This window comes from Myxocyprinus asiaticus, chromosome 39 (assembly GCF_019703515.2).
Source record: "Myxocyprinus asiaticus isolate MX2 ecotype Aquarium Trade chromosome 39, UBuf_Myxa_2, whole genome shotgun sequence".
NCBI lineage: Eukaryota > Metazoa > Chordata > Actinopteri > Cypriniformes > Catostomidae > Myxocyprinus > Myxocyprinus asiaticus.
The window spans coordinates 3,062,501-3,076,027 of record NC_059382.1 but is presented as its reverse complement, the minus strand read 5'-3'; the positions used below and the strand labels follow the sequence as shown (position 1 = coordinate 3,076,027).

At 39.8% G+C, this 13,527-nt stretch overlaps 1 protein-coding gene across 4 annotated transcripts in view; it reads left to right on the top strand.

Moving 5' to 3' along the window:
• LOC127429935 (platelet-derived growth factor D-like) overlaps positions 1-7,684 on the top strand; it is a 40,196-nt gene extending 32,512 nt beyond the window's left edge. For all 4 annotated transcript variants that reach the window (XM_051679311.1, XM_051679312.1, XM_051679310.1 and 1 more), the window contains exon 7: positions 3,396-7,684. In XM_051679311.1, coding sequence (XP_051535271.1) covers positions 3,396-3,524 — 129 coding nt within the window. In that variant the 3' untranslated portion in view covers positions 3,525-7,684. The remainder of the gene's footprint in view (positions 1-3,395) is intronic.
• Positions 7,685-13,527: the final 5,843 nt, after the last annotated feature.

The following is a 13,527-nucleotide window of genomic DNA, read 5'->3' as shown; positions in this document are numbered from 1 at the left end:
ACAATTCTGTCCCCAAAGTACTTCTGATCAGCTGTAAATAATGTGACATTTGCACCACTGTGTGTGAGATTGTCAGCGAAGTGTTAGTGACACATGAAATCCGTCGAGAATGACCAACAGTAGCGTTTCATCTGAAGTGAGCCAGAAGTGATGACAACAGAGAAATATGCGCTCGCTCTCTCTCTCTCTCTCTCTGTCTCTCTCTCTGTCTCTCTCTCTTTTTTTCATTTCCTGTTCCTTAATGGTCTAAAAATACTTTCATCTCAAATGTGATATATGCACATAATTGTTTATTTGCATAAATAAACTCTAGGTTAGTCACCGGTTTTGCACAGTAACACAGTGATCTGTTGAAGTCTCATCAGTCATGTTACTGTGAATCACTGAAGAGAAAACACTGATCTAAACATTAGATAAAGCAAACAGACTGATTGTGACCACATTAATAAAAACCTGTCGTCTGACATTAGAATTGTTATTATGTACTAAAACCTAAATCTAAGACAAAAACTATTGACATAAAGGGGTCATGTCATACCTTTCTTTCCAATAATTTTTCCCTGTGAGAGGTCCCTGTTGTTAGTAATGTATTTTGGGCCAAAACATGTCACTTTAGGCCACACCCACACGAACACGTTTTCGTTTTAAAACGCGTTGTTTTCACTATGTTTGCGTCTCTCATCAACACTAAGCCGGCATTTTTCTCCACCATATTCGAAAATGCTCTCCATAACTGCACACTTTGGAAAACGATGACGTTAGGAAACTGAACACAGATTAGTGTGGCTGTGGCCTAAGTTTCAAACGGGATTCTTCAGAAAGATCTGCGGAGACATAGGTGCTACACAGAGATACAAACAGCATATGATTTGATAAACTTTGTTCTTTAGGAAAAATTGTATATATATTCTACTTCTCTACTTTCTATTTATTCCTCCTTATTACCACAATGTAACCATGCAGGCCGAGTTTCTGATTACCCAGTAGGTGTCGTTGACATGTAAACATGGACACTCATGTGTCTAAAGTCAGTACTTTGCAAAAGTCCAGAACGAGTTGATTTTCGCAGTTTAGTTTCATTTAATGGTCTTTTTTCTTTTTCTTTTTTACTGATGGGTAGGTTTTGAGTTCTGAAAGTTACTGCATGTTTTATTAGTGCATCAGATTTTTTTTAATCTCAAAGGATTTGATTCCTTGCCAAAAATCACAGGACTTAATGACAACAGACCTGTCGCCCTGACGTCTGTGGTCATGAAATCATTTGAGAGACTGGTGTTGGCCTACCTGAAGGACATCACTGGACCCTTTCTAGATCCCCTTCAATTTGCTTATCACAGGTCTGTGGATGATGCAGTCAACATGGGATTGCATCATATCCTGCAACATCTGGACAGACCAGGGACATATGCAAGGATCCTTTTTGTGGACTTCAGTTCGGCTTTCAGCACCATCATCCCAGCTATACTCCAGAATAAATTACACCAACTCTCTGTTCCCACGCCTATCTGTCAGTGGATTACCAGCTTTCTGACGGACAGGCAGCAGCTTGTGAGACAGGGGAAATTAACTTCCAGCACCTGTACAATCAGCACTGGTGCCCTCCAAGGATGTGTGCTCTCCCCACTACTCTTCTCCCTGCACACAAACAACTGCACTGCCAAGGACCCCTCTGTCAAGCTCCTGAAGTTTGCAGACGACACCACTGTCATTGGCCTCATCCGCGATGACGATGAGTCTGCATACAGAAGGGAGGTTGAACAGCTGGCTGTCTGGTGCATTCAAAACAACCTTGAGCTGAACATGCTCAAAACAGTGGAGATGATTGTGGACTTTAGGAGGAACACCCCAACACTGACCCCCCTCACCATTCTAAACAGCACTGTGGCAGCAGTGGAGTCATTCAGGTTCCTGGGCACTACCATCTCATAGGACCTGAAGTAGGAGACCCACATTGACTCCATTGTGAAAAAGGCCCAGCAGAGGTTGTACTTCCTTCACCAGTTGAGGAAGTTCAACCTGCCACAGGCGCTGCTGATACAGTTCTACTCAGCGGTCATTGAGTCTGTTCTCTGCAGTTCAGTAACTGTCTGGTTTGGTTCAGCTACGAAATTGGACATCAGAAGACTACAAAGGACAGTTCGGACTGCTGAGAGGATTATTGGTTGCTTCCTCCCTCCCTTCAAGAACTATACACTTCCAGAGTGAGGAAAAAGTCTGGAAAAATCACTCTGGACCCCACTCACCCTGCCCACTACCTTTTTGAACTGTTGCCTTCTGGCTGACGCTTCAGAGCTCTGAGCACCAGAACCGTCAGGCACAGGAACAGTTTTTCCCTCAGGCTATCCATCTCATGAACAGTTAAATTGCCCCATTGAGCAATAACTATGTGCAATACACAGTTTAGTCTTTCTTATATTTATCCAACACACCCAACCTCTTCTGCCATTTCAAAAAATAAAATAAACATTTGCACTGTACATTACAGATTTGTATTAGATTTGCACTACCCATGTGATGTGTGTATGTATGTATGTATGTATGTATGTATGTATGTATGTGTGTGTCTGTACGTATGTGTATAATTAGTTTTATTTTTTATTATTATCTATGTCTTGCTGCTGTTTTTGTATTGTTGTACACTGGAAGCTCCTGTCACCAAGACAAATTCCTTGTATGTGTAAGCATACTTGGCAATAAAGCTTATTCTGATTCTGATATGACCCCTGAGTGTCGTCTCATTGGATTTTGAATCTCTGTAACAAGGCACTTTGGGAGTTGTAGTTTTTTGCAATAAACCAGGACTTCTCTGGCATCAGTGTGATTGACAGCTGTCACAGAGCTGTCATGAAATGCTTACTGTGCTGCTGTCAACGGTCGTGAAGACACACATCTGGCAAATATGATTGCCCGCAGCTGTCGGCGCTGAATAATGCTAGATAAGTCCAGCTACACAAATGAACAAACAGGAAGTCAACAGCACACACTCCAGGCCTGTGGGTGGGTCTTGACATATGAGCTTCAATTCAGAAGAGAACAGCAGTTTAGAGGTGAGGGTCAACAACAGATAACGATTAAGAAGCAAATCAATAAAGTCAAGAAAAATATGGCCAATAGAACCGCCTTTTATTTTCTAAAACAATAAACAAACAAACAAACAAACAAACATGTACTCTTCATTAAGCTCCTGAAAGGACAAAAAAAGCACTATAAAAGTAGTCCATATGACTCACTATGTAGTCTTCTGAAGTCATACGCTAACTTTGTGTGAGGAGCAGACTGATTGTAAATAACAAAAAATAATTTTTCATTTTTGGGTGAACTATGCCTTTAAGAAATTGCTTGAAGAATTGAGAGAATTGTTATATAACTATTAATGTGTATGTGTGTCTTATCAGGTGTTGAAGTTTTCCCCGGGTCAGAATTTCTACGTGAAGAGAACACACGCTCGCTGGGTTCTGGAGGAAATCTACTTACAACACCACGAGAGGTGTGACTGTGTGTGTCCGTCGAGACCGCCAAGATGAACAACACACACAGTCACACAGTACTACCATTCAGACATATACAGTATCTCCAGGTCAAGCTTCCACTTAAACAAAACCTTTTAATAAAATGTAAGACGCACACACACTCGCCCGTCTCTCCAGAAATGTAGCTTTAACTGTTTTAATTCTTGTCATTTAGATGTTATTGTGTCTAGTAAAGTTATATGGAACTCACCAATAGAATCTACATGAATATTAATGAGGCTTTTGCTCTCACAGGCCAAACAAAACTCGCCGAGGGGGCATTTTTATTTTTTAAATTTTTTTTTTAGCCAATCTAATCCAAGCAGTGTTATTTATTAAAAGCAATGTCTTTGTCTTTTTTATATCTGTGATCATGTTGTTGTATGTGAATTTCGTTTTTATATACTCTTTTTGTTGTTGTTGTTGTTGTTGTTGTTGTGTGATCGGAATTGATATTGAGGTGAATCTTAAAAAAAACATGTTCAGGTTATGTTTCAGCTCTAAATCAAAAAGAACAAAATATTTTGCATAATGAAAAAGCTTATTTTACAATCTGAAATTATTTCCAGAACAATTAAACGCATTTCCCCACCCGCAAATTCCCATTACCACAATGCATGTAGGTGTTTTTAAAAAAAAGCAGGTAATGCAATAATTTCTTTATTTAATTATCAGCATAAATGAAAGGCAATACAACATATTATTGCATTACTGTAATGAGAATTACAAAATGATGTCTGTTTTTAGTACCATTATGATTTTATGCAATGTGACATTCCAATACATAAATGAGAATTGTACGTGTATGTGGTGCATTATTGAAAATTAGAAAATGATGTCATAATGCAAATAATCATTAGGGTACTAAAAAAGGCTTCATTTTCTTTAAGTAGAATAAAACAATTGTGAGTTCCTCCCATTGGGTATTGGGTGAGGATTTGAAAAACAGGACCAAGAATATAAACGCACACAAACACACTCTTTGGCCTCTCAAAGTGGTCTAGCCAGAGGTCATGACTAGCAATGTGCACGGATAGTCAATATTCAGTTAACCGTTCAATGTGTCACTATTTGAATACCAAAATCACTATTCGCTTAATCTACACGTGCAGTAGAAGTCTTCAACCAGACCCCAACTCAATGAGTTCCGACAAACCGTTGGGTTTTCTGGCTGGGTTTGGGTCCGTTTTTCAAGTATAGGGTGAGTTAGGGGCTGTTCAAACATGCTTTGGTGTGCATCTGCGCTGTTTTTCTATATTCTGTTAATGCGCACTGGACGGACGTCTTTGTTGCGTTTTTCTTTCAGCATCTCACGTAGGATCGCCGCATTTTTAGATGCCAAATAAAGTTAAAAATAACTTACATTTTTATAAATGCATCTCAAAATGCCCGCATTGCATTTCATTCGCTGTGCTGTGTTCTGTAGAAGTTCAGGTTACACCATTATAAATGATTACAGGTTGTTTTTCACCCAGCAAAGGTTTAGTGCCTGACAAATGTTAAGACAATAATAAAACAAATTAAATGCCATTTGATTTTAAATCATTTCAAAATCAAAGCACCCCGAAGAAGCTATTTAAACTGCAGCAGTGTAACTCCAGGCACATGACATTACGTGTGTTAGCTGCCTCACGGAAATGTGAACCTGCTCAGGTGGCTTGCTGTGATGAGGAGGAGGGCGGGGCCAGGCCGTGAGGACACACAGCTGGCCCTGAATCGGGCTAATCAGCCGGGAGGGGGATAAAGACGAGCCGGAGGCACCAGTTCGAGAGAGAGAGAGAGAGAGACGCACGTGGCCACGTTGTGTGTGTCTTTATGTTTTATGTTATTTTAAGTTCATTTATATCATTAAACTTTACGTTGACCGTTCAGCCGGTTCCCACCTCCTCCTTGCCCATCCCTTACCCTGTTACATTGGTGCCAAACCCCGCAAATGAGGAGGGATGCGCTGTCGTGGAGTCCTTGCCGCTGCTGTCCGCCAAAGGAGCAGCCGCGGCCGTCTGCCTGGGGATGGAAGGGTCGGAGGAACCGCTGCCATCCGCCGAAAAGAGGAGGAGCGGTTCCATCCATCCGGGGTCAGAGGTCTCACTGCCATCCGCTGGGGAAGGAGCGAGTTGTCGTCCACCAGAGGGCAGAAGAGCAGTTGAGAACCGGGTGACAGTGTGTCTGGGAACCGGCAAGCAAGTTTTTTTCTCTCTCTCCTCTCTCTCTGTTGGTCTGCCTCGCTCTTTCCCTCTTCCCTTTCCCTCCCCTGATCTCTCCCAGGGCTCCAGAAAGGTGGGGAAGACCTGCCGGCAGGCACGGCTGGAAGGGCAACGCCCCCCCTCCAGGAAGGGAGGGGAGTGCGTCATGCCGGGGGTTTCCCCGACCTGAGTCGGGTGATAGAGGAGTGTGAGGAGTACATGTGCATATACAGTCAGTGACAGTTTGATTATTTTGTTTGACTTTAATGTGAGATTTTATCATTTGAAGGTCTATCCTTTTGGTTAATCGAATGTTAAAAACGGTAACCGTGCACATCCTTAGACACCCCATCACTTTTACCCTCAAGGCATGCCACAGCTTGCCTGGTCTAAGAAGCTTAGCAAGGCTGGGTTTGGTTAGGACTTTCCAAAGTGGTTTGTTGATGTGTTTCTCCAACCAACATAGGCATTGCATTCTAGTCACACACACACGCTACACTCCCAACCGTTCATGTAATTGGCTTGCATATTTGTTAGGGCTGTCAACCGATTAACATTTTTAATCAATTTAATTACATGATGTGCTGATTATTAATGCCATATTTCAATATATACTGATAATAATAAAGAATATTTCTGTTTGAGCAAGAACAAAAGATTGCTTCCATCAGGCTCGAGCCTGACAGTCGTTGTTGTAAACACTGCAACTCCAAAAATCATGTGTAAAGAAGATGCTGAAAAAAGGGATTGAGCTTCTTGTCTGTCACTTTTACTTAACAGAACAATCAATCATTACTAAGGCCGGATTACTCCATGAAATAACACCACTCAAGCATGAATATCAAACGTGTTAGCTGGGTACCTTTTAAATGTAAGCTACACCCTAAAGAAAATGGTCCTGAATTGTAATTTTTAAGGACTAAAAAAGCTCATATTGGCTATATCAAGAAATCAAATCCAAATAGAATGGCATACGTATATGAACATAAAACTAATTGTATCGGTACTCTTGTGTCGGCGATACCTAAAACTAGGTATTTGTAACTTGTATCGCTCTTGAAAAATGATTATCAGTGCATCTCTAATTTAATGTTGTATTATTAGCCTACTTCTATCAGAGCTACTTTTAATTGTCGGTCTATGTACTCACGTGTTATATGGATGCTATTGGAGCATCTCACTTTGGATGCATCGCGATTCGTGAGTTTTCAGCGTCTATGGTCATAAGCGCTGTGTTTTTAGGCCGCTGTGTCAAGTTAAATGTAATTTGAAACGTTGAAAAGCGGCACTTGAGATACCTGTATTCTGCTGTGCTCTGTCCAACTGTCTTTTAACGCAAAAAATTATTATGGATTTTACACACGGATCGGGGGCATGACAATTGCATTCATATTTTTTCATATAGTCACACCAAATTAAGGCAGCCCTAATATTTATTGGTGTAGATGGATGACAAGATGCCTCTCCCTTTTCTCATATGGTTCACTGCAGCTAAACTCTGTGTGTGCGTGTTGTACAGTACCGATGCAACGCTTCAGTAGTCAGGAGGCCCCTGACTCTCCTTTATCTCCTTGTAAATCTGCAAGGGTTCTTCTGTTCCTGTTCTGAGTTTAATTTACTGGCCCCAGGGCCCCCGAGGAACTCATTCATTTCGCTGTGAGCTGCAGTACAGCGGGAGTGCAGCACGACCGGGAGAGATGTTGACAGAATGGATTTAGCCTGTAATTGTGAGGCTTTTAGGATGCTTTTATTAAACTGTAGGATGAGCAAAATTAAAGCAATGATTCTTCCTGGTCTCCCCAAAGAAGTCACAACAGGAGATTCCTTCCGTGGTGTAAATGAGCATTGCTTCTGTCAGATATATTATTGGTGGCACACGTAACCAAAGCACAGGTCTGATGTCTGCACTGATAAACTGAAATCACCAAAAGCCCCGCTCGACAACATGAATCTTGTCATAAAAGCACCAAAATAAATGAACTTTCTCATGTTTGTCATTGTCCTGTTTGCATATTGTGTTTTTTGATCTGTTGGTTTCTTTAACAGTGGCCATTCACTTTTGTAGCATTTTATTTTTTAATGTCTAATTATTATTCTCTCATGTTCGATAATAATGTTAGTTAAGGTTTCTTTCTGTTTCTCCAGAAAAACAAGTTTTACATGACTGGTATTTACCAGAAACTCTCAAGTACGGAAACGCAGATGCAAATGCTTGGCTAATGCATTGCAGCCGCGGGTATTCGTTCTTACACACATAACACGTCGTCTTGCGTTACTGTGGCAGTAACTATCCTCGGTACTCAAGGGGGCGATAGAGTTACCTAAATGTCTGCACCATTAAACCATATGTGTATTATTCAGGTGGATGGCTAGAAACATGTTGGCACTTTAAAGTTAGTTTACTTGTTAGGTTCTCTTGTAATTGTTGCTCCACCATGACAGTAGAAGATCTGAAAGGGAAAACTGACCATAGTAGAGCGATAACGCGATACTTCCCCTTGTGGCAACACTAAGAATTCAACATGTATTTGCGTTGCATTATGAAATGTGGTCTGACTCTCAATCTCTCTCATATAGAACATCGGGAAGTCTTGCAGTTAATTTTTAGCAAAATTATTCTTTCAGATGCTTCTTTTCAATCAGGGGGTTTCAAAGTGGGGCTGGAAGGGGGTGCTTGGGGGTCCACAGAATGTTTACAAGTAAAACAGTAAAAAATGTTACATTTCTTAAATTTGACAGTATTAGGAGCCGTTCAGACCGAATGCATTCTTGCGCTAAAAAAAGCTTGACAAAGCGGAATGAATAGCTCAGAACGGCGGTGTCTCGCAACACGTTTTTAAAAGTTGCTGTTCTTTTAAACCTGGTACAGCGTCTATATACATGGCGCTCCTGCGCAGCATAAAAATAAAAAAACATGAAAAACTGGGGGACGTGGTGCAATGGTCAAAAACCTCTATCTAGCACATGTTTTCTTAGAAAAACAACTGTAAAACAGCACAGATGGATGGAAAAACGGTTTGAATGTTTTTGGTGTGAACAGCCCCTTAATGGTGTATTCTGCTTTCAAAAGTCAACAAACAGATTACGAATTAATTTAAAATGTTTCTTATCAGCTTTTACAATCTAACCTTCATTACTGTATTAGTAGAAATAAAAATACACTGTCAACTTAATACAAAATGTTCCAGATAATGTTTTAATTTTCATTTATTTTGGCTTTAGCACAATATAAAAGCCAGTTAGTTAATTTAGCAAATAACATGTTATCATTATAATGCCACACTTACTATTTTTCTCACACAGAACAAATGCACCTTTATTAATGAAAAATTATACAGTAGTTGCCTTTATATTTTGAGAAGGAGGGCCTTCACAACAGAATCATCGTATTTAGGGGTGCTTGTCATGAAAACGTTTGAAAACCCCTGATTTAAATAGTTAAAATTTAAACACTTTCCCCAACACCGGTGCCAATAAAATGAATACTATTTATGCACGTGCTGGAACCAACTAAACTTAGACTGAAATTTAAGTAAGTAAATCAGAAATTGAATTTGAAAATGCAAAACTATCAGAACATTATTAAAACATTTGAAACATAAGCGGAGAGAAATTATCCTGAAACGGAGGGATGATGGAGTCGACGATGCTTGTGTCCTTGTGGTGGACAGATGGAGAAATGAGGTAAGGTGTGGGTGGATGTGAACGTTAGGTGACCTTTGACCTATCGGGACAGCAGCGTGGGCGGAGTCTGTAACATCACATCACATCACACACACACACACACAGAGGGGAACAATTAAACTTTAATCTAAGCAAAGACAACATGAAACAGTGATAGCTTTTTAGACTTATGAGATTTGTTCCTAACCCGGTCCATTTATCATTTTATATATCTATCGCTGTGTACTCTGGTTGTATCCGGTCATGCATACAGAACATTTGCATGCTGTGCACTGTATGCATACTACATACTGCAGCAATGGTAATAGTAGAATGGTTGTATGCTATTCTGAATAAAGCCTATGTGTGTGTGTGTGTGTGTGAGCCATGAGTTTTTCACAGGTTTACATCATTGTGAGTGTGAGCGAGAGAGAGAGAAAGTGTGTAAGATTTCATCAGCATTGCGTCAACAGTGAAAATAACCAGAGAGATAAAACAAAAGATGTCGAGCAGAGAGATGACACATTCATGTCAGGTCCTGTGTGTGTGTGTGTGTGTGTGTGTGTGTCTCAGCAGAGCCATAGCCAAAACACATGATATCTGATTCTCTGTGATGATGGTCATTTAGAAGCAAACACTGGAGGATTCATTAAGTCAGCTAGAAACGACATTTGCAACATATTTCACCTCTGTAATGTGACCGGAAAAATAGTAGAGCGGAACTTGATTTTATCCATCAAGGAGATAAAAAACAGGAGGTCTTTGGTGACATCAGCCAAAAAGGAAAATGTGTGTTCGACTATATGCAGAGCAATGTTTTCCACAAGCTCACCCAAAAACTTCTGATGCCCCGGCCCTGACTGACAGCGAAACGATCAAGGGGCAATCCATCACCTGGACTAACGGAGAAGAGATCAATTTATCTCATGATATCTCAGGTGTGTATGACTTTCTTTCTTCACCAGAACACATTTGAAGAAAAATAGAAAAATATCTCAGCTCAGTAGGTCCTTAAAATGCAAGTAAATGGAGATTTCTCATTTGATGCTCCAAAAATCACAGACAGTCAGCATAAACGTCATCGATACGACTCCAGCGGTTAAATTAATGGTGTGAAAAAGGTCAATATTGAAGTACTTTTTAACTATAATCCAACGCTTCCGGTAAGCTTCACGAGAGGTGGAGTTCAAGCGGTCTCTTGTGTAACGAATTACCATTGCCATGAAACAGATGTAATCTCAGGTTCTCCACTCGGTTGAGACATCCAGGATAAGCACACAAACACATCATTGTGAGTAAAGAAACAGATAAGTACAGATCTAAACCAAAACCAACAACGCTTCTGTACAGCGTTCTTCCTACTTAGTTGTAAACAGCGCTGCTCTTCCATGTGAGTCACGTGTGTCAGTTCTCGCGTGAACATGCCTTAGAACGTACGTCACACGCGTATTCTGCTGCTGATCGGAAGCATGATTTAGAGTTAAAAAGTACTTAAATATTGATCTTTTTCACACCAAAAGTGATCATGCCGCTTTGGAAGACATTAATTTCACTGCTGGTGTCGTATGGATGACATTTATGCTGACTGTCTGGGATTTTTGGTCCTTCAAATGAGAAATCTCCATTCACTTGCATTTTGTTCTGCGGAAGAAAGAAAGTCTTACACGTCTGGGATATCATGAGAGTGAGCAAATAATGAGAGCATTTACATTTTTGGGTGAACTGTTCCTTTAAGGATTAATATGTTTAATATGTAAGATTAAATAGCATGCGAAAACTACCCTGAGAAGCTGAGCTGAATTATTAGCATATAATTACTATACTGAAGTATTAGGGGGCCTGGGTAGCTCAGAGAGTATTGATGCCGACTAACACACCTGGAGTCACGAGTTCAAATCTAGGGCGTGCTGAGTGACTCCAGCCAGGTCTCCTAAGCAACCAAATTGGCCCGGTTGCGATGGAGGGTAGAGTCATGTGGGGTAACCACATCGTGGTTGCTGTAATGTGGTTCTCGCTCTCGGTGGGGTGCGTGGTGAGTTGTGTGTGGATGCCACAGAAAATAGCGTGAAGCCTCCACACGCGCTACGTCTCCATGTTAATGCACGCAACAAGATGCGCGGATTGATAGTCTCAGAGATGGAGGCAACTGAGATTCGTCCTCTACCACCCGGATTGAGGAAAGTCACTTCACCACCGTGAGGACTTGGAGCGAATTGGGAATTGGGCATTCAGATTGGGGAGAAATATATATATACAGTATATAAACAGTATATATATATATATATATATATATATATATATATATATATATATAGATTGAAGTATTAGCTACTTTTTAAAAGTGACTCTGTTGTGAATTCCTCACGTTTAGACAGTTTAGGATATTGTTATATGTGTAGCATGGTTTTAATGAAACAGCGTATTCAAAACGCATGTAACTTCGTTCAAGTTCACCTGTTAACTGGCTTCATTGTCTGTGCAGATGTAACCCTAACCCTTACCCTAACCAACCCTACCCAACCCTAACTAACCCTAATATGCCATTTCTGTTGTGGATATAACTGATTAATGTTGCATATATAAGATGTGTTTGAGTGAGATAATTAACACATTAGCCAAGCTGTTCAGCTCTTTCAGAGAAATCCCCAACATACTTTGACTGGATTAATTCAATGAATTCGTTCTAGACTTTTCTTTCTTTGAATAAAAACAGTGTAAGTGCATTGTTAACATCTTGCAATATTATTTTATTCTCATCAAATGTTCATCAACAGTACTGTATGTTTTTAATGAAAATGTATTTGATTATCGTCACGATGCGTCTTTTTCCTCTCATCTTCGTTAAAATAATAAAAAAAATAAAAAATAACCTTTGACAGTAATTTCGTTGACAAGACTAACACTGTTAGGAAGTCGACCTACCATTAGGCTTACTTGTCTCTTGATTGCATTGCCAAAAATGAAGACAATTTGATACAAAATCTGTTCAAAACACAAAATAACCGTACTGTATTTCTGACATGATAACTGGATGCCACTTGCTGAATTAAACATGTAATATAATACATTCAGTACCACTGTTTTAAACGTATAGGGCTGCATAAAGTTCACATACTATTTATAGTAGGCAGTATACCGTAAATACTATTACATTTCAAACATATGTGTGTTACAGTGAAATGATGTACATTTGAGCAGCACTAAACATCAAAGTTCATTTACCACAGGCCTGCATCTGTTTGTGTCTTTGTTGATTTCTCAATTTCATGTCTCATTTCTCTTTTTCCTCCATCTGTGAATTAAGTAAAGATACAACAGCAAAACATCACTCATTGCTTCACTCAAAAATGGAAATGTTGTCATCAGTTACTCATGTTGTTCCATGCTGCTCTTTTACTGGTGCAATCAAGCTTTGATGAGGACCAATAAAAATACACCATAAAAATTGTCCATATTGTACACTTCACGTGCTTAAATGAAAGTCTTTGAAAGTCATCCGATAAACATTTTATGTTGCTTTTTTTTTTTTTTTGTCATGTTTGGAGCTTGACAGATGATGACAGATCTTGACTTATCATTTTTGAGTGAACTATCCCTTTAAACATGACCAGACAAAGACACACACGTCCAAAAGCGCTGTGTTATAGTATGGATTCTCTGGTGTATTTGTTTACATCCGAAGCTGCTCTGGGTGTCCGCTGACGGACAGTTATGAGAAAAAATAACTATATAACAGGATGAGAAAAAATAATGAAGAAAATCAATCAAAATCACCTCAAACAGTGACTCATAGAAACTCCTCAAATGACTGAACACACACATGGCTCGCAGGTCTGCGGTTTCCTAACACGGGCATTCCTCTGTTCTCTGTTTCCTGTTTTGCAGTTTGACTGTCTGTGCAGGTTCAAGCCAGCCCATGTGTCTGAGACGATAAGAATGAATTCTTTTTATAAAGCATTTGTTCTCTTGAAAATGTTACATTGTATTTCCATGTACTGCACAGGTACCATCAGTACATTGTTTTTCTTTTTCTTTAGATGTTTCAGTTTTGCCATGTACTGTGGAAATACCATGTTTTCTATTGTATACTATGGTAATACCATGAAGTACCACTTTAAATATATGCAAGTGTGTGTTTGAGTCATATAAATCAGAGAGCATATAGTCTAATG